The 22,261-nt window shown below is 48.1% G+C and overlaps 1 protein-coding gene across 5 annotated transcripts in view; it reads left to right on the top strand.

The window, feature by feature from the left end:
- IPO13 (importin 13) overlaps nt 1-22,261 on the top strand; it is a 125,710-nt gene that overhangs the window by 86,801 nt on the left and 16,648 nt on the right. For 2 of the 5 annotated variants that reach the window (XM_073643615.1, XM_073643616.1), the window contains exons 16-17: nt 17,371-17,415; nt 17,849-17,901. The exons of 1 other annotated variant lie outside the window; for it this stretch is intronic. In XM_073643615.1, the coding sequence (XP_073499716.1) occupies nt 17,371-17,415; nt 17,849-17,901 (98 nt within the window). The remainder of the gene's footprint in view (nt 1-17,370; nt 17,416-17,848; nt 17,902-22,261) is intronic. 2 more of the 5 variants (XM_073643617.1, XM_073643619.1) reach the window with 1 other exon arrangement.

Below are 22,261 nucleotides of genomic sequence, written 5' to 3'. Positions count from 1 at the left end.
AACACACAGCTTCCCTGTATACAGTATGAGCCCCCACACACAGCTTCCCTGTATACAGTATGAGCCCCACACACAGCTTCCCTGTATACAGTATGAGCCCCACACACAGCTTCCCTGTATACAGTATGAGCCCCACACACAGCTTCCCTGTATACAGTATGAGCCCAACACACACAGCTTCCCTGTATACAGCATGAGCCCCACACACAGCTTCCCTGTATACAGTATGAGCCCAACACACACAGCTTCCCTGTATACAGCATGAGCCCCACACTCAGCTTCCCTGTATACAGTATGAGCCCCACACACAGCTTCCCTGTATACAGTATGAGCCCAACACACACAGCTTCCCTGTATACAGTATGAGCCCAACACACACAGCTTCCCTGCATACAGTATGAGCCCAACACACACAGCTTCCCTGCATACAGTATGAGCCCAACACACACAGCTTCCCTGTATACAGTATGAGCCCAACACACAGAGCTTCCCTGTATACAGTATGAGCCCAACACACAGCTTCCCTGTATACAGTATGAGCCCAACACACACTGCTTCCCTGTATACAGTATGAGCCCAACACACACTGCTTCCCTGTATACAGCATGAGCCCCCCCACACAGCTTCCCTGTATACAGCATGAGCCCCACACACAGCTTCCCTGTATACAGTATGAGCCCAACACACACAGCTTCCCTGTATACAGTATGAGCCCAACACACACAGCTTCCCTGTATACAGTATGAGCCCAACACACACAGCTTCCCTGTATACAGTATGAGCCCAACACACACAGCTTCCCTGTATACTGTATGATCCCAACACACACTGCTTCCCTGTATACAGTATGAGCCCAACACACACAGCTTCCCTGTATACAGTATGAGCCCAACACACACAGCTTCCCTGTATACAGTATGAGCCCAACACACACAGCTTCCCTGTATACAGTATGAGCCCCCACACACAGCTTCCCTGTATACAGTATGAGCCCCCACACACAGCTTCCCTGTATACAGTATGAGCCCAACACACACAGCTTCCCTGTATACAGTATGAGCAACACACACAGCTTCCCTGTATACAGTATGAGCCCAACACACACAGCTTCCCTGTATACTGTATCAGCCCCCACACACAGCTTCCCTGTATTCAGTATGAGCCCCCACACACAGCTTCCCTGTATACAGTATGAGCCCCCACACACAGCTTCCCTGTATACAGTATGAGCCCCCACACACAGCTTCCCTGTATACAGTATGAGCCCCACACACAACTTCCCTGTATACAGTATGAGCCCAACACACACAGCTTCCCTGTATACAGCATGAGCCCCACACACAGCTTCCCTGTATACAGTGAGCCCCCACACACATCTTCCCTGTATACAGTATGAGCCCCACACACAGCTTCCCTGTATACAGTATGAGCCCCACACACAGCTTCCCTGTATACAGCATGAGCCCAACACACAGCTTCCCTGTATACAGTATGAGCCCCCACACACAGCTTCCCTGTATACAGCATGAGCCCCACACACAGCTTCCCTGTATACAGTATGAGCCCCCACACACAGCTTCCCTGTATACAGTATGAGCCCAACACACACAGCTTCCCTGTATACAGCATGAGCCCAACACACACAGCTTCCCTGTATACAGCATGAGCCCCCCCACACAGCTTCCCTGTATACAGTATGAGCCCCACACACAGCTTCCCTGTATACAGCATGAGCCCCCACACACAGCTTCCCTGTATACAGTATGAGCCCCCACACACAGCTTCCCTGTATACAGCATGAGCCCCCACACACAGCTTCCCTGTATACAGCATGAGCCCCCACACACAGCTTCCCTGTATACAGTATGAGCCCCACACACAGCTTCCCTGTATACAGTATGAGCCCAACACACACAGCTTCCCTGTATACAGCATGAGCCCCACACACAGCTTCCCTGTATACAGTATGAGCCCAACACACACAGCTTCCCTGTATACAGCATGAGCCCCACACTCAGCTTCCCTGTATACAGTATGAGCCCCACACACAGCTTCCCTGTATACAGTATGAGCCCAACACACACAGCTTCCCTGTATACAGTATGAGCCCAACACACACAGCTTCCCTGCATACAGTATGAGCCCAACACACACAGCTTCCCTGCATACAGTATGAGCCCAACACACACAGCTTCCCTGTATACAGTATGAGCCCAACACACACAGCTTCCCTGTATACAGTATGAGCCCAACACACAGCTTCCCTGTGTACAGTATGAGCCCAACACACACTGCTTCCCTGTATACAGTATGAGCCCAACACACACTGCTTCCCTGTATACAGCATGAGCCCCCCCACACAGCTTCCCTGTATACAGCATGAGCCCCACACACAGCTTCCCTGTATACAGTATGAGCCCAACACACACAGCTTCCCTGTATACAGTATGAGCCCAACACACACAGCTTCCCTGTATACAGTATGAGCCCAACACACACAGCTTCCCTGTATACAGTATGAGCCCAACACACACAGCTTCCCTGTATACTGTATGATCCCAACACACACTGCTTCCCTGTATACAGTATGAGCCCAACACACACAGCTTCCCTGTATACAGTATGAGCCCAACACACACAGCTTCCCTGTATACAGTATGATCCCAACACACACAGCTTCCCTGTATACAGTATGAGCCCCCACACACAGCTTCCCTGTATACAGTATGAGCCCCCACACACAGCTTCCCTGTATACAGTATGAGCCCAACACACACAGCTTCCCTGTATACAGTATGAGCAACACACACAGCTTCCCTGTATACAGTATGAGCCCAACACACACAGCTTCCCTGTATACTGTATCAGCCCCCACACACAGCTTCCCTGTATTCAGTATGAGCCCCCACACACAGCTTCCCTGTATACAGTATGAGCCCCCACACACAGCTTCCCTGTATACAGTATGAGCCCCACACACAACTTCCCTGTATACAGTATGAGCCCAACACACACAGCTTCCCTGTATACAGCATGAGCCCCACACACAGCTTCCCTGTATACAGTGAGCCCCCACACACATCTTCCCTGTATACAGTATGAGCCCCACACACAGCTTCCCTGTATACAGTATGAGCCCCACACACAGCTTCCCTGTATACAGCATGAGCCCAACACACAGCTTCCCTGTATACAGTATGAGCCCCCACACACAGCTTCCCTGTATACAGCATGAGCCCCACACACAGCTTCCCTGTATACAGTATGAGCCCCCACACACAGCTTCCCTGTATACAGTATGAGCCCAACACACACAGCTTCCCTGTATACAGCATGAGCCCAACACACACAGCTTCCCTGTATACAGCATGAGCCCCCCCACACAGCTTCCCTGTATACAGTATGAGCCCCACACACAGCTTCCCTGTATACAGCATGAGCCCCCACACACAGCTTCCCTGTATACAGTATGAGCCCCCACACACAGCTTCCCTGTATACAGCATGAGCCCCCACACACAGCTTCCCTGTATACAGCATGAGCCCCCACACACAGCTTCCCTGTATACAGTATGAGCCCCACACACAGCTTCCCTGTATACAGTATGAGCCCAACACACACAGCTTCCCTGAATACAGCATGAGCCCAACACACACAGCTTCCCTGTATACAGCATGAGCCCCCACACACAGCTTCCCTGTATACAGTATGAGCCCCACACACAGCTTCCCTGTATACAGTATGAGCCCCCACACACAGCTTCCCTGTATACAGTATGAGCCCCACACACAGCTTCCCTGTATACAGTATGAGCCCCCACACACAGCTTCCCTGTATACAGTATGAGCCCCCACACACAGCTTCCCTGTATACAGTATGAGCCCAACACACACAGCTTCCCTGTATACAGTATGAGCCCAACACACACAGCTTCCCTGTATACAGCATGAGCCCAACACACACAGCTTCCCTGTATACAGCATGAGCCCAACACACACAGCTTCCCTGTATACAGCATGAGCCCAACACACACAGCTTCCCTGTATACAGCATGAGCCCCCACACACAGCTTCCCTGTATACAGCATGAGCCCCCACACACAGCTTCCCTGTATACAGCATGAGCCCCACACACAGCTTCCCTGTATACAGCATGAGCCCCCACACACAGCTTCCCTGTATAAAGTATGAGCCCCACACACAGCTTTCCTGTATACAGCATGAGCCCCCACACACAGCTTCCCTGTATACAGTATGAGCCCCACACACAGCTTCCCTGTATACAGTATGAGCCCCCACACACAGCTTCCCTGTATACAGCATGTGCCCCACACACAGCTTCCCTGTATACAGTATGAGCCCCACACACAGCTTCCCTGCATACATCATGAGCCCCCACACACAGCTTCCCTGTATACAGTATGAGCCCCCACCCACAGCTTCCCTGTATACAGTATGAGCCCCCACCCACAGCTTCCCTGTATACAGTATGAGCCCCCACCCACAGCTTCCCTGTATACAGCATGAGCCGCACACACAGCTTCCCTGTATACAGCATGAGCCCCCACACACAGCTTCCCTGTATACAGTATGAGCCCCACACACAGCTTCCCTGTATACAGCATGAGCCCAACACACAGCTTCCCTGTATACAGCATGAGCCCCACACACAGCTTCCCTGTATACAGTATGAGCCCCACACACAGCTTCCCTGTATACAGTATGAGCCCAACACACAGCTTCCCTGTATACAGTATGAGCCCCCACACACAGCTTCCCTGTATACAGTATGAGCCCCACACACAGCTTCCCTGTATACAGTATGAGCCCAACACACACAGCTTCCCTGTATACAGCATGAGCCCCACACACAGCTTCCCTGTATACAGTATGAGCCCAACACACACAGCTTCCCTGTATACAGCATGAGCCCCACACACAGCTTCCCTGTATACAGCATGAGCCCCACACACAGCTTCCCTGTATACAGTATGAGCCCCACACACAGCTTCCCTGTATACAGTATGAGCCCAACACACAGCTTCCCTGTATACAGTATGAGCCCCCACACACAGCTTCCCTGTATACAGCATGAGCCCCCACACACAGCTTCCCTGTATACAGTATGAGCCCCCACACACAGCTTCCCTGTATACAGTATGAGCCCCACACACAGCTTCCCTGTATACAGTATGAGCCCTCACACACAGCTTCCCTGTATACAGTATAAGCCCCCACACACAGCTTCCCTGTATACAGCATGAGCCCCACACACAGCTTCCCTGTATACAGTATGAGCCCCCCCACCCAGCTTCCCTGTATACAGTATGAGCCTCACACACAGCTTCCCTGTATACAGTATGAGCCCCACACACAGCTTCCCTGTATACAGTATGAGCCCCCCCACACAGCTTCCCTGTATACAGCATGAGCCCCACACACAGCTTCCCTGTATACAGCATGAGCCCCACACAGCTTCCCTGTATACAGTATGAGCCCCCACACACAGCTTCCCTATATACAGCATGAGCCCCCACACACAGCTTCCCTGTATACAGCATGAGCCCACACACAGCTTCCCTGTATACAGCATGAGCCCCCACACACAGCTTCCCTGTATACAGTATGAGCCCCCACACACAGCTTCCCTGTATACAGTATGAGCCCCCACACACAGCTTCCCTGTATACAGTATGAGCCCCCACACACAGCTTCCCTGTATACAGTATGAGCCCCCACACACAGCTTCCCTGTATACAGTATGAGCCCCCACACACAGCTTCCCTGTATACAGTATGAGCCCCCACACACAGCGTCCCTGTATACAGCATGAGCCCAACACACACAGCTTCCCTGTATACAGCATGAGCCCCCACACACAGCTTCCCTGTATACAGTATGAGCCCCCACACACAGCTTCCCTGTATACAGTATGAGCCCCCACACACAGCTTCCCTGTATACAGTATGAGCCCCCACACACAGCTTCCCTGTATACAGCATGAGCCCACACACAGCTTCCCTGTATACAGCATGAGCCCCACACACAGCTTCCCTGTATACTGTCTGAGCCCCCACACACAGCTTCCCTGTATACAGCATGAGCCCCCACACACAGCTTCCCTGTATACAGTATGAGCCCCCACACACAGCTTCCCTGTATACAGTATGAGCCCCCACACACAGCTTCCCTGTATACAGTATGAGCCCCCACACACAGCTTCCCTGTATACAGTATGAGCCCCCACACACAGCTTCCCTGTATACAGTATGAGCCCCCACACACAGCTTCCCTGTATACAGCATGAGCCCCACACACAGCTTCCCTGTATACAGCATGAGCCCTACACACAGCTTCCCTGTATACAGCATGAGCCCCCACACACCGCTTCCCTGTATACAGCATGAGCCCTACACACAGCTTCCCTGTATACAGCATGAGCCCCCACACACAGCTTCCCTGTATAAAGTATGAGCCCCACACACAGGTTTCCTGTATACAGCATGAGCCCCCACACACAGCTTCCCTGTATACAGTATGAGCCCCACACACAGCTTCCCTGTATACAGTATGAGCCCCCACACACAGCTTCCCTGTATACAGCATGAGCCCCACACACAGCTTCCCTGTATACAGTATGAGCCCCCACCCACAGCTTCCCTGTATACAGTATGAGCCCCCACCCACAGCTTCCCTGTATACAGCATGAGCCGCACACACAGCTTCCCTGTATACAGCATGAGCCCCCACACACAGCTTCCCTGTATACAGTATGAGCCCCACACACAGCTTCCCTGTATACAGTATGAGCCCAACACACAGCTTCCCTGTATACAGCATGAGCCCCACACACAGCTTCCCTGTATACAGTATGAGCCCCACACACAGCTTCCCTGTATACAGTATGAGCCCCACACACAGCTTCCCTGTATACAGTATGAGCCCCCACACACAGCTTCCCTGTATACAGTATGAGCCCAACACACACAGCTTCCCTGTATACAGTATGAGCCCAACACACACAGCTTCCCTGTATACAGTATGAGCCCCACACACAGCTTCCCTGTATACAGTATGAGCCCAACACACACAGCTTCCCTGTATACAGCATGAGCCCCACACACAGCTTCCCTGTATACAGTATGAGCCCAACACACACAGCTTCCCTGTATACAGCATGAGCCCCACACTCAGCTTCCCTGTATACAGTATGAGCCCCACACACAGCTTCCCTGTATACAGTATGAGCCCAACACACACAGCTTCCCTGTATACAGTATGAGCCCAACACACACAGCTTCCCTGTATACAGTATGAGCCCAACACACACAGCTTCCCTGCATACAGTATGAGCCCAACACACACAGCTTCCCTGCATACAGTATGAGCCCAACACACACAGCTTCCCTGTATACAGTATGAGCCCAACACACACAGCTTCCCTGTATACAGTATGAGCCCAACACACACAGCTTCCCTGTATACAGTATGAACCCAACACACACTGCTTCCCTGTATACAGTATGAGCCCAACACACACTGCTTCCCTGTATACAGCATGAGCCCCCCCACACAGCTTCCCTGTATACAGCATGAGCCCCACACACAGCTTCCCTGTATACAGTATGAGCCCAACACACACAGCTTCCCTGTATACAGTATGAGCAACACACACAGCTTCCCTGTATACAGTATGAGCCCAACACACACAGCTTCCCTGTATACAGTATGAGCCCAACACACACAGCTTCCCTGTATACTGTATGATCCCAACACACACTGCTTCCCTGTATACAGTATGAGCCCAACACACACAGCTTCCCTGTATACAGTATGAGCCCAACACACACAGCTTCCCTGTATACAGTATGAGCCCAACACACACAGCTTCCCTGTATACAGCATGAGCCCCACACACAGCTTCCCTGTATACAGTATGAGCCCCCACACACAGCTTCCCTGTATACAGTATGAGCCCAACACACACAGCTTCCCTGTATACAGTATGAGCAACACACACAGCTTCCCTGTATACAGTATGAGCCCAACACACACAGCTTCCCTGTATACTGTATCAGCCCCCACACACAGCTTCCCTGTATTCAGTATGAGCCCCCACACACAGCTTCCCTGAATACAGTATGAGCCCCCACACACAGCTTCCCTATATACAGCATGAGCCCCACACACAGCTTCCCTGTATACAGTATGAGCCCTCACACACAGCTTCCCTGTATACAGTATGAGCCCCCACACACAGCTTCCCTGAATACAGTATGAGCCCCACACACAGCTTCCCTGTATACAGCATGAGCCCCACACACAGCTTCCCTGTATACAGCATGAGCCCCACACACAGCTTCCCTGTATACAGCATGAGCCCCACACACAGCTTCCCTGAATACAGTATGAGCCCCCACACACAGCTTCCCTGTATACAGCATGAGCCCCACACACAGCTTCCCTGAATACAGCATGAGCCCCACACACAGCTTCCCTGAATACAGCATGAGCCCCACACACAGCTTCCCTGTATACAGCATGAGCCCCCACACACAGCTTCCCTGTGTACAGCATGAGCCCCACACACAGCTTCCCTGTGTACAGCATGAGCCCCACACACAGCTTCCCTGAATACAGTATGAGCCCCCACACACAGCTTCCCTGTATACAGCATGAGCCCCACACACAGCTTCCCTGAATACAGCATGAGCCCCACACACAGCTTCCCTGAATACAGCATGAGCCCCCACACACAGCTTCCCTGTATACAGCATGAGCCCCACACACAGCTTCCCTGTATACAGCATGAGCCCCACACACAGCTTCCCTGTATACAGCATGAGCCCCACACACAGCTTCCCTGAATACAGCATGAGCCCCACACACAGCTTCCCTGTATACAGTATGAGCCCCACACACAGCTTCCCTGAATACAGTATGAGCCCCACACACAGCTTCCCTGAATACAGCATGAGCCCCACACACAGCTTCCCTGTATACAGCATGAGCCCCACACACACAGCTTCCCTGTATACAGTATGAGCCCCCACACACAGCTTCCCTGTATACAGTATGAGCCCCCACACACAGCTTCCCTGTATACAGTATGAGCCCAACACACACAGCTTCCCTGTATACAGTATGAGCCCAACACACAGCTTCCCTGAATACAGTATGAGCCCAACACACACAGCTTCCCTGAATACAGCATGAGCCCCACACACAGCTTCCCTGTATACAGCATGAGCCCCACACACACAGCTTCCCTGTATACAGCATGAGCCCCACACACAGCTTCCCTGAATACAGTATGAGCCCCACACACAGCTTCCCTGTATACAGCATGAGCCCCACACACAGCTTCCCTGTATACAGCATGAGCCCCCACACACAGCTTCCCTGTATACAGCATGAGCCCCCACACACAGCTTCCCTGTATACAGTATGAGCCCCCACACACAGCTTCCCTATATACAGCATGAGCCCCACACACAGCTTCCCTGTATACAGTATGAGCCCCCACACACAGCTTCCCTGTATACAGTATGAGCCCCCACACACAGCTTCCCTGTGTACAGTATGAGCCCAACACACACAGCTTCCCTGTATACAGTATGAGCCCAACACACAGCTTCCCTGTATACAGTATGAGCCCAACACACACAGCTTCCCTGAATACAGTATGAGCCCCCACACACAGCTTCCCTATATACAGCATGAGCCCCACACACAGCTTCCCTGTATACAGTATGAGCCCTCACACACAGCTTCCCTGTATACAGTATGAGCCCCCACACACAGCTTCCCTGAATACAGTATGAGCCCCACACACAGCTTCCCTGTATACAGTATGAGCCCAACACACACAGCTTCCCTGTATACAGTATGAGCACAACACACACAGCTTCCCTGTATACAGTATGAGCCCAACACACACAGCTTCCCTGTATACAGTATGAGCCCAACACACACAGCTTCCCTGTATACAGTATGAGCCCAACACACAGCTTCCCTGTATACAGTATGAGCCCAACACACACAGCTTCCCTGAATACAGTATGAGCCCCCACACACAGCTTCCCTATATACAGCATGAGCCCCACACACAGCTTCCCTGTATACAGTATGAGCCCTCACACACAGCTTCCCTGTATACAGTATGAGCCCCCACACACAGCTTCCCTGTATACAGTATGAGCCCCACACACAGCTTCCCTGTATACAGTATGAGCCCAACACACACAGCTTCCCTGTATACAGTATGAGCCCAACACACACAGCTTCCCTGTATACAGCATGAGCCCCCACACACAGCTTCCCTGTATACAGTATGAGCCCCACACACAGCTTCCCTGTATACAGCATGAGCCCCACACACAGCTTCCCTGTATACAGCATGAGCCCCCACACACAGCTTCCCTGTATACAGCATGAGCCCAACACACACAGCTTCCCTGTATACAGCATGAGCCCAACACACACAGCTTCCCTGTATACAGTATGAGCCCAACACACACAGCTTCCCTGAATACAGTATGAGCACAACACACAGCTTCCCTGTATACAGTATGAGCCCAACACACACAGCTTCCCTGTATACAGTATGAGCCCCCACACACAGCTTCCCTGTATACAGCATGAGCCCCACACACAGCTTCCCTGTATACAGCATGAGCCCCACACACAGCTTCCCTGTATACAGCATGAGCCCCACACACAGCTTCCCTGAATACAGTATGAGCCCCACACACAGCTTCCCTGAATACAGTATGAGCCCCCACACACAGCTTCCCTGAATACAGTATGAGCCCCCACACACAGCTTCCCTGTATACAGTATGAGCCCCCACACACAGCTTCCCTGTATACAGCATGAGCCCCACACACAGCTTCCCTGTATACAGCATGAGCCCCACACACAGCTTCCCTGTATACAGTATGAGCCCAACACACACAGCTTCCCTGTATACAGTATGAGCCCCCACACACAGCTTCCCTGTATACAGCATGAGCCCCACACACAGCTTCCCTGTATACAGCATGAGCCCCACACACAGCTTCCCTGAATACAGCATGAGCCCCACACACAGCTTCCCTGTATACAGCATGAGCCCCCACACACAGCTTCCCTGTGTACAGCATGAGCCCCACACACAGCTTCCCTGAATACAGCATGAGCCCCACACACAGCTTCCCTGAATACAGTATGAGCCCCCACACACAGCTTCCCTGTATACAGCATGAGCCCCACACACAGCTTCCCTGAATACAGCATGAGCCCCACACACAGCTTCCCTGAATACAGCATGAGCCCCCACACACAGCTTCCCTGTATACAGCATGAGCCCCACACACAGCTTCCCTGAATACAGCATGAGCCCCACACACAGCTTCCCTGTATACAGCATGAGCCCCACACACAGCTTCCCTGTATACAGCATGAGCCCCACACACAGCTTCCCTGTATACAGCATGAGCCCCACACACAGCTTCCCTGTATACAGCATGAGCCCCACACACAGCTTCCCTGTATACAGCATGAGCCCCACACACAGCTTCCCTGAATACAGCATGAGCCCCACACACAGCTTCCCTGTATACAGTATGAGCCCCACACACAGCTTCCCTGAATACAGCATGAGCCCCACACACAGCTTCCCTGTATACAGCATGAGCCCCACACACACAGCTTCCCTGTATACAGTATGAGCCCCCACACACAGCTTCCCTGTATACAGTATGAGCCCCCACACACAGCTTCCCTGTATACAGTATGAGCCCAACACACACAGCTTCCCTGTATACAGTATGAGCCCCCACACACAGCTTCCCTATATACAGCATGAGCCCCACACACAGCTTCCCTGTATACAGTATGAGCCCCCACACACAGCTTCCCTGTATACAGTATGAGCCCCCACACACAGCTTCCCTGTATACAGTATGAGCCCAACACACACAGCTTCCCTGTATACAGTATGAGCCCAACACACAGCTTCCCTGTATACAGTATGAGCCCAACACACACAGCTTCCCTGAATACAGTATGAGCCCCCACACACAGCTTCCCTATATACAGCATGAGCCCCTCACACAGCTTCCCTGTATACAGTATGAGCCCTCACACACAGCTTCCCTGTATACAGTATGAGCCCCCACACACAGCTTCCCTGAATACAGTATGAGCCCCACACACAGCTTCCCTGTATACAGTATGAGCCCAACACACACAGCTTCCCTGTATACAGTATGAGCACAACACACACAGCTTCCCTGTATACAGTATGAGCCCAACACACACAGCTTCCCTGTATACAGTATGAGCCCAACACACAGCTTCCCTGTATACAGTATGAGCCCAACACACACAGCTTCCCTGAATACAGTATGAGCCCCCACACACAGCTTCCCTATATACAGCATGAGCCCAACACACACAGCTTCCCTGTATACAGTATGAGCCCTCACACACAGCTTCCCTGTATACAGTATGAGCCCCCACACACAGCTTCCCTGTATACAGTATGAGCCCCACACACAGCTTCCCTGTATACAGTATGAGCCCAACACACACAGCTTCCCTGTATACAGTATGAGCCCAACACACACAGCTTCCCTGTATACAGCATGAGCCCCCACACACAGCTTCCCTGTATACAGTATGAGCCCCACACACAGCTTCCCTATATACAGCATGAGCCCCACACACAGCTTCCCTGTATACAGCATGAGCCCCCACACACAGCTTCCCTGTATACAGTATGAGCCCCCACACACAGCTTCCCTGTATACAGTATGAGCCCAACACACACAGCTTCCCTGTATACAGCATGAGCCCCCACACACAGCTTCCCTGTATACAGTATGAGCCCAACACACACAGCACCTACCTCGTCCTGTTCCCCCGGCGCTCTGCTCCTGTCTCCAATGCTCTCACTATTCGCTGGCTCATGCGCTGATTGGTATCCGCCAATGTATTCATCACTGTCTGTATTCCATGGGTGCGGATAGCGGTGGCGGGCTAGGGCATTGGGCGCGCCCTGTGGCTATCTCTGTCCGCTTGCTGGACTGGACCTGCTCTGCTCTAGACTGGTACAATCTCATCGGCCAGGTTTTTGTCTCTGGATGTCTCCCAATTTATTGGCAGAAAGTGAAGATCTTGAAAACAGTAAAAAATGTAAATCCAAGATACATAATATTATTAAGTTGCTGAACTTTTCATTAAGTATTGTGAGCTTTATAAGTTTAAGTCTTGCTGACTGCTGCTATGGAGGACTTCACGAAATGTTGTCTATGCAGCATCGGGCATACGCAACCCTCTACAGATGGCCAAACACGTGATGTCGCTGCCTGCTGGACATTCGTACAGAAGTCCCTCTCTCCCGTCCCCTATGAGCTCCGTTCCCTTCAGCAGGGAGAGTGGAGAAAGTCACAGCCAGACTCCTTTTGGCAGCAATTTATCTCCTTACAAAATAATGTTTTCGTTCCAGCGGTCCGATCCTCCTCTTCCCTGACGTGACCGTTCGGGGGAGAGTTGGACGACCCCCATACGCTTCAAATGGTCGGCCAGTTCTGCTGTCTTCCATCCAATGTGTATGGGGCTTTCTCCACATACTGCTTACTTTTATTTATTTATTTTTTTTAATAAATTGATTGTCCTTTGGCCACGCTCATTTATTGTGCATACATCTGTTTAATGTGGAGGTAATAGGGAAATATCCAACCCATAGATGTATTTTTCCTAAGAGCATCACAATTGCCCAGAATGTGTGTATCTGGAAATGGAAAAAGGTGAATCCTCTATTTAGATGACATTTGCCTGTTCTGGAGCATTAAAAAAAATATGATTGCAAAACTGTGCCTATCCTTTAGGGAGCGGCTTTTCACCTTTTTATTTTAGTCACTGCTGTCACTCCTGGAGGGTAAAGCTCGTGTTCTTCTCTCCGCTTTTCACTGTGCTGCTTTCTCTTTCCTAATTTGCTTTGCATGCGATCATCCTCAGTCTTTAGACTCAATTTATAACAGTCATTACACCAGTTTCACACAGTTCGAATACGGACCGGCCGCCGGTCTCTTGACCTTAACTTGCCAACCTCGTATGTGTCTGAGACTGCTGAGTTCTTTTCAGGAGACCTGTGGCCAGCCCAGAAGTTGTGATATATGTACAGTGGCATGTAAAAGTTTGGGCACCTCTGATCAAAATTAATGTTGTTGTGAACAGTTAAGTAAGTTGAAGATGAAATGATCTCTAAAATTCCTAAAGTTAAAGATGACACATTTCCTTTTGTATTTTAGGCAAAAAATATATATATTTTTTCATCTTTTACATTTTAAAAATTACAAAAAGGAAAATGGGCCGATGCAAAACGTTTGGGCGCCCTCCGAGATTTGTGTGCTCAGATAACGTTGACCAAGGTTTCAAACCTTAATTAGCCTGTTAGGTTTATGGCTTGTTAACTATCATCGTTAGGAAAGGCCAGGTGATGCAAATTTCCCAGCTTTATAAAAACGCAGCCTCCTCTAATGTTGTGCCAAAAAACAGCAGCCATGGCTTCTTCTAAGCGGCTGCCTAACACCTGAAAATGAAAATGGCGGAGGCCCACAAAGCAGGAGAAAGCTATAAGAAGATATCAAAGCGTTTTCAAGTTGCCCTTTCCTCAGTTTGAAATGTAATTAAGAAATGACAGCAGGAACAGTGGAAGTCAATATAAGGTCTGGAAGACCAAGAAGAATTTCAGTGAGCTGCTCGTAGGATTGCTAGAGGCAAATCAGAACCCCTTCTTGACTGCAAAAGACCTTCAGAAAGATTTAGCAGACTCTGGAGTTGTGGTACTTTGTTCTACTGTTCAGAGACACCTGCAAAAATATGGCCTTCATGGAACAGTCATCAGAAGAAAACCTGTCCCACGTCCTCACCATAAAATTCAGAGCCAGAAGTCTGCAAAAGAACATCTAAACAAGTTGATGCATTTTGGAAACAAGTCCTGTGGACTGATGAAGGTAAAATAGAACTATTTGGCCACAATGATCAAAGGTATGTGTGGAGAAAAAAGGACACAGAATTTCAGTAAAAGAACATCTTGCCAACCATTAAGCATGGGGGTGGATCAATCATGCTTTGGGGTTGTGTTGCATGCAGCCAATGGAACAGGGAACATTTCACCGATAGAGGGAAAAAATGGATTCAATAAAATTTCAACAAATTCTTGATGCAAACATAACCCCATCTGTAAAAAAGCTAAAGTTGAAAAGAGGATGAAGAGGATGGCTTCTACAAATGGATAATGATCCTAAACACACGTCAAAATCCACAATGGACTACCTCAACAGGCCCAAGCTGAAAGTTTTACAATGGCCCTCACAGTCCCCTGATCTGAATATCGTTGAAAATCTGTGGCTAGACCTCAAAATAGCAGTGCATGCAAGACGACCCAGGAATCTCACGGGAATTGGATGTTTCGCCCCCAGCAGTTCGCCCCTGGGTTCATTTCGCCCCCGCACATTTCGTCCCCAGCATTTGTCCCCCAGGATGTTTTGCCCCCGCACATCTCACCGCCGCACATATCGCCCCCAGTTCAAAACGTGCGGGGCGAAATGTGCGGGGGCGAATCTTCCTGGGGGCGAAATGATAGGGGTGAAATGTACTTGGGGGCGAACTGCTGGGGGCGAAACTTCCTATAACCGAATCTCACAGACCTGGAAGAATTTTCCAAGGAAGAATGGATGAAAATCCCTTAAACAAGAATTGAAAGACTCTTATCTGACTACAAAAAAGCGTTTACAAGCTGTGGTACTTTCAAAAGGGGGCGCTACTATGTACTAAACATGCCGGGTGCCCAAACTTTTGCATTGGTCCTTTTTTTCCTTTTTTCAATTTTTAAAATGTAAAAGATTAAAGTTCTTTATATTTTAAACAAAAAAAAAAAATGTGTCATCTTTAACTTTAGGCCTTTTAGAGATCATTTCATCTTCAACTTGCTTAACTTTTCACAATAACAGTAATTTTGTCCAGGGGTGCCCAAGCTTTTACATGGCAATGTATGTTTGAATTTTGCCTAATTCATTGTGTAATGGAAAATTCTGCATCTTTAAATTATGGGTGGGGATTTGCTAAGGCTCATATCCCCGTCTTAAAGGGAAGCATGCTGGAGTAAGAGGTGACTCGCTTATTAGCAGGTACATGCCTCTTAATAAGTTTGGTGCAGTTTGTTTTGTCCCTTGGGGATACTGATATCTACGACATCTGAGATCTAGCATATAGCGTCAATCATAATATGGGAGGCTGCGGTTGATCTCTGTCAAGTTGCACCCAATTTAAAAAAATTAAAATGATGAGGGTGACATCATGACTAAAAAGTTGTTGTAAGTTTCTGTGCAGAATGGGCATGCCCAAAAATGTTCAACTTTTTCTGCCACAAATAGTTTAAAAACCTCTTTCTTTGTTTTTCAATTATTCACTATATTTTAAGAACTAAAGTGGATGTTTAGGTGGTCACATCCAAAGGTCCAGGTCCTGGCTGATCACAACTGTGAGCCATCAGTTTTGTGTTCATGGGCAGGACTAGACCTAAGGGTGACCGTATAAGAGGTCACATTTTACATGCGTGATTCCTGGGAGGATTGTGGTTCTCCTGGCCCAAACTAATGGCATCGTATATGAGGAGGGAGACCTGCTGACATGGAGCGTAAAGTGCAGATGCTGAACAGTTGGGTGAATAAAATATTGGCAGTCCTGAGCATCCTGGAATTTAGGCTGAACGCTCTTATCTACAGGAAAATGAATACTATTTATCACAGGATGGCGATAACTTTCTGATTGCTGGGAACCTGACTGCTGGAGCCCCCATTGAACCCAAGAACCGGGGGTCTTTTTTGGCTTAGTTGATATCGCACTACCCCTCCTTCCATTCTTAGTTTGCGCTCTGGAGATTGCCCACCTGATCTTTGGCTCTTTTGTTAGAATGAATGGAGCAGAAGTGCGCGTGGCAGACCTCTGCTCCATTCAGCCAAAAAAGAGCCCCAATTCTTGGGTTCAGTGGGGGCCACAGCAGTCAGATCCCCTATGATTGGAAAGTTATTCACAGAATCCCTCATAGGGATTTGTTTTTTTGATAAATGTGGCACACCTATTGACTGTCTAACTTTATACGACTTACTTTGTGCCTGAAATTTTGCAGAAAAATTTAGGTCTCTCTTTAGCTCATGAAATTGGTTTTTTTTTTTTTTTTTTTTTTTGGCACATTCAGCGTCATAAATCTCCCCCCAGGAAAGTTGCTGTTTTTTTTTTTTTATTCTACAATTTTATTTGCAGAAGACCGGACAAAAGTTTTGCATAAGATCAGTGATACAATGTTACTTGCTCCTCGCAGGTGAAGCTTATAAGGAATGGAGCACTAGGTTTATCCCATTGATAGGTAAGGCTTGGTAAAGGGCAGTGGCCATCCACCCGGTGACTATTTAGGGTCTCTCAGCCGGTACGGGGGGCCGTGCTCCCTGACCCCCGGCTCGTCCATGTCCTCCTTCCGCATTCCATCACTGATGTCTTGAGTGTGCGGGATGGTCAGGGTCTGAAGCATCTTTCTTTTTTACTTTGTTTGTTCTATTTTTTGGGTTTTTCAAGTCTCATAATTTTGTTTCTTTGACAAGTTGTTCATGTCTTTTTATTCTTGCACCTCAGCCCTCCCGCTCCCATCCGCACCCCCTTCCTTCCTCCGTCCTTTCCGCTTCCCACCCCACCTCACATCCTCCCCACCCCTGTGAACTTCTTTCTGTATCACATGACTTATATGAGATTAAGTTGCTGTTTGTATAATTTTCTCTTAAGTTACATCTTTATTATATTTTTAGGACCCAGGGACCATCCTGATATTGTTGATTCATTTATGCAACTCCTGGCACAGGTGTGTTTTGGGTTTATTTCATTCACTTTTCTTTCTCTCTCTTTCTCCTTATTTGATTCAATTTATCTTTCTGTTCCCTCCTTTCCTCCCTTCTATGATTTCTTTACGTTCTGTAGCCTTTCTCCATCAAGTTTTGCTCCAGTTCTTTATTTTAGACGTCCTCACAAAAAGCAAAAAATATATATATATATATATATACAGAACGCCTATTCTGTCCATGTGTCTATAAAGCCGGGACGGTGGGCAGCTGGGAGACTTTGCCTTAAAATAGGTGATTGCTCCCTGAGCGGCACCCACCATCGGTTCACCGTCAGGTCCGGGAGACTCTGAGGTCTTCCCGCTCTTCATCCTACTCTACATGTTAATGTCGCTTTCTCTGTGTCATTGCTGCTGGTGGACACAAAGGAGCGGAGAATAGGAGCCGTAGGGCAAAACGGTGTCGCGTGCGAGTGATTGTCTAGGATTTTTTTTTTTTAATAATAATTATTTACAGCCCATGGAGTCCACATGTAACTGTTCTACTTCAGCAGATATATGGGATATATATGTGTATACATGGCCTGTTCATAGCATGTGAAGATACGGAAGCAGAAGGACGATCAGATGATTTGGACCGTCACCATCTCTCTGCCGTTTTCCGATTATTCTGGGTTATATAAGTGAAACTTACTTATCGTTTTACCAGTTCCTCACTAGGGATTATAAATGTAGAGAGATGCATCTAGATAGTTTTTGCATTCTCTATGTTTTGTGTCTTAAAAGCTCTGATGAATCCCGACCACCAGCGCTACCATGATCACTAACCTCCGTGATGCCGCAGCTCTGATGAAAATCCTGGTGTAATAATTAACAGCATTCTGCAACCATTAATGTCATTTTTACTTATAGGTAGAAATAAAAGAAAAAAATTATGTTGTGTTTTTATTACTTAAAGGGTCTGTTCACTGCTGAAAATATTTGCACAGTTTTGTGCAGAATTATTCTACATTGTGGGCCATTTATATGGATACCCCTAAATTAAATGGGAATGGTTGGTGATATCAACTTCCTGTTTGTGGCACATTAGTGTATGGGAGGGGGGAAACTTTTCCAGATTGGTGGTGACCATGGCGGCCATTTTGAAGTCGGACATTTTGGATCCAACTTTATTTTTTTTTCAATGGGAAGAGGGTCATGTGACACATCAAACGTATTGAGAATTTCATAAGAAAAACAATAGTGTGGTTGGTTTTAACGTAACTTTATTCTTTCATGAGTTTTTACAAGTTTATGACCACTTATAAAATGTGTCCAAAGTGCTGCCCATTATGTTGGATTGTGAATGCAACCCTCTTCTCCTACTCTTGACACACTGATAGCAACACCGCAGAAGAAATGCTAGCACAGGCTTCCAGTATTCGTTGTTTCAGATGTTGCACATCTCGTATCTTCACAGCATAGACAATTGCCTTCAGATGACCCCAAAGATAAAAGTCTAAGGGGGTCAGATCAGGAAACCTTGGTGGCCATTCAACTGGCCCACAATGACCAATCCACTTTCCAGGAAACTGCTCATGTAGGAATGCTCGGACCTGACACCCATAATGTGGTGGTGCACCATCTTGTTGGAAAAACTCAGGGAACGTGCCATCTTCAGTGCATAAAGAGGGCAACACATCATCATGTAGCAATTTCAGATATCCAGTGGCATTGAGGTTTCCATTGATGAAGAATGGCCCCACTATCTTTGTACCCCATATACCACACCATACCATCAATTTTTGTGTTCCAACAGTCTTGGAGGGATCTATCCACTGTGGGTTAGTGTCAGACCAATAGCGGTGATTTTGTTAGTTAACTTCACCATTCACAAAAAAGTTTGCCTCATCACTGAACATAATGTTCTGTGTAAACTGAGGGTCCTGTTCCAATTTAAGTTTGGCCCATTCTGCAAATTCAGTGCACCGATCTGGCTCATCCTCTTTGAGATGCTGCAGCAGCTGGATTTTGTAAGGGTGCCATTTGTGAGTAGCTAATATCAGCCGAAGGGATGTTCGACTGATGCCACTCTCCAGTGACATGCAGCGAGTGCTACGCTGTGGGCTCTTGCTGAATGAAGCTAGGACAGCCACTGATGTTTCTTCATTAGTGACCGTTTTCTTGCGTCCACAATTTGGCAAATCCAACACTGAACCTGTTTCAGAAAATTTGGCAAGCAGTTTGCTAACTGTAGCATGGGAGATGGGTGGTCTCGTAGGGTGTCTTGTATTGAAATCTGCTGCAATGACCCTGGTACTGCGTTCACCAGACATCAACACAATTTCTATCCGCTCCTCACGTGTTAACCTCTGCGACATGTCAATGGCTGTAAACAAAAAGAAACTTGTAAATAACTCATGAAAGAATAAAGTTACGTTAAAACCAAGCACACCATTGCTTTTCTTATGAAATTCTCAATAGGTTTGATGTGTCACATGACCCTCTTCCCATTGAAAGAAATAAAGTTGGATCCAAAATGGCCGACTTCAAAATGGCCGCCATGGTCACCACCCATCTGGAAAAGTTTTCCCCCTCCCATATACTAATGTGCCTCAAACAGGAAGTTGATATCACCAACCATTCCCATTTTATTTAGGTGTATCCGTATAAATGGCCCACCCTGTACATAAAAAGTCACTGTGTACATACATTACATTACTGATCCTGTACTGATCCTGAGTTACAGCCTGTATTATACTCCAGAGCTGCACTCACTGTTCTGCTGGTGCACTCACTGTGTATATACATTACATTACTGATCCTGTACTGATCCTGAGTTACATCCTATATTATACTCCAGAGCTGCACTCCCTATTCTGCTGGTGCAGCCACTGTGTACATACATTACATTACTGATCCTGAGTTACATCCTGTATTATACTCCAGAGCTGCACTCACTATTCTGCTGGTGCAGTCACTGTGTACATACAGTAAAGACCAAAAGTTTGGACACACCTTCTCATTTAAAGATTTTTCTGTATTTTCATGACTATGAAAATTGTACATTCACACTGAAGGCATCAAAACTATGAATTAACACATGTGGAATTATATACTTAACAAAAAAGTGTGAAACAACTGAAAATATGTCTTATATTCTAGGTTCTTCAAAGTAGCCACCTTTTGCTTTGATGACTGCTTTGCACACTCTTGGCATTCTCTTGATGAGCTTCAAGAGGTAGTCACCGGAAATGGTCTTCCAACAATCTTGAAGGAGTTCCCAGAGATGCTTAGCACTTGTTGGCCCTTTTGCCTTCACTCTGCGGTCCAGCTCACCCCAAACCATCTCGATTGGGTTCAGGTCCGGTGACTGTGGAGGCCAGGTCATCTGGCGTAGCACCCCATCACTCTCCCTCTTGGTCAAATAGCTCTTACACAGCCTGGAGGTGTGTTTGGGGTCATTGTCCTGTTGAAAAATAAATGATGGTTCAACTAAACGCAAACCGAATGGAATTGCATTCCGCTGCAAGATGCTGTGGTAGCCATGCTGGTTCAGTATGCCTTCAATTTTGAATAAATCCCCAACAGTGTCACCAGCAAAGCACCCCCACACCATCACACCTCCTCCTCCATGCTTCCCGGTGGGAACCAGGCATGTAGAGTCCATCCGTTCACCTTTTCTGCATCGAACAAAGACACGGTGGTTGGAACCAAAGATCTCAAATTTGGACTCCTCAGACCAAAGCACAGGTTTCCACTGGTCTAATGTCCATTCCTTGTGTTCTTTAGCCCAAACAAGTCTCTTCTGCTTGTTGCCTGTCCTTAGCAGTGGTTTCCTAGCAGCTATTTTACCATGAAGGCCTGCTGCACAAAGTCTCCTCTTAACAGTTGTTGAAGAGATGTGTCTGCCGCTAGAACTCTGTGTGGCATTGACCTGGTCTCTAATCTGAGCTGCTGTTAACCTGCAATTTCTGAGGCTGGTGACTCGGATAAACTTATCCTCAGAAGCAGAGGTGACTCTTGGTCTTCCTTTCCTGGGGCGATCTTCATGTGAGCCAGTTTCTTTGTAGCGCTTGATGGTTTTTGCAACTGCACTTGGGGACACTTTCAAAGTTTTCCCAATTTTTCGCACTGACTGACCTTCATTTCTTAAAGTAATGATGGCCACTCGTTTTTCTTTACTTAGCTACTTTTTCTTGCCATAATACAAATTCTAACAGTCTATTCAGTAGGACTATCAGCTGTGTATCCACCTGACTTCTGCACAACACAACTGATGGTCCCAACCTCATTTATAAGGCAAGAAATCCCACTTATTAAACCTGACAGGGCACACCTGTGAAGTGAAAACCATTTCCGGTGACTACCTCTTGAAGCTCATCAAGAGAATGCCAAGAGTGTG

This window comes from Phyllobates terribilis, unplaced genomic scaffold (genome assembly GCF_046119375.1).
Source record: "Phyllobates terribilis strain yellow unplaced genomic scaffold, ASM4611937v1 Scaffold_8__6_contigs__length_399053987, whole genome shotgun sequence".
Lineage (NCBI taxonomy): Eukaryota > Metazoa > Chordata > Amphibia > Anura > Dendrobatidae > Phyllobates > Phyllobates terribilis.
This window is presented reverse-complemented; position numbering and strand designations above follow the sequence as displayed.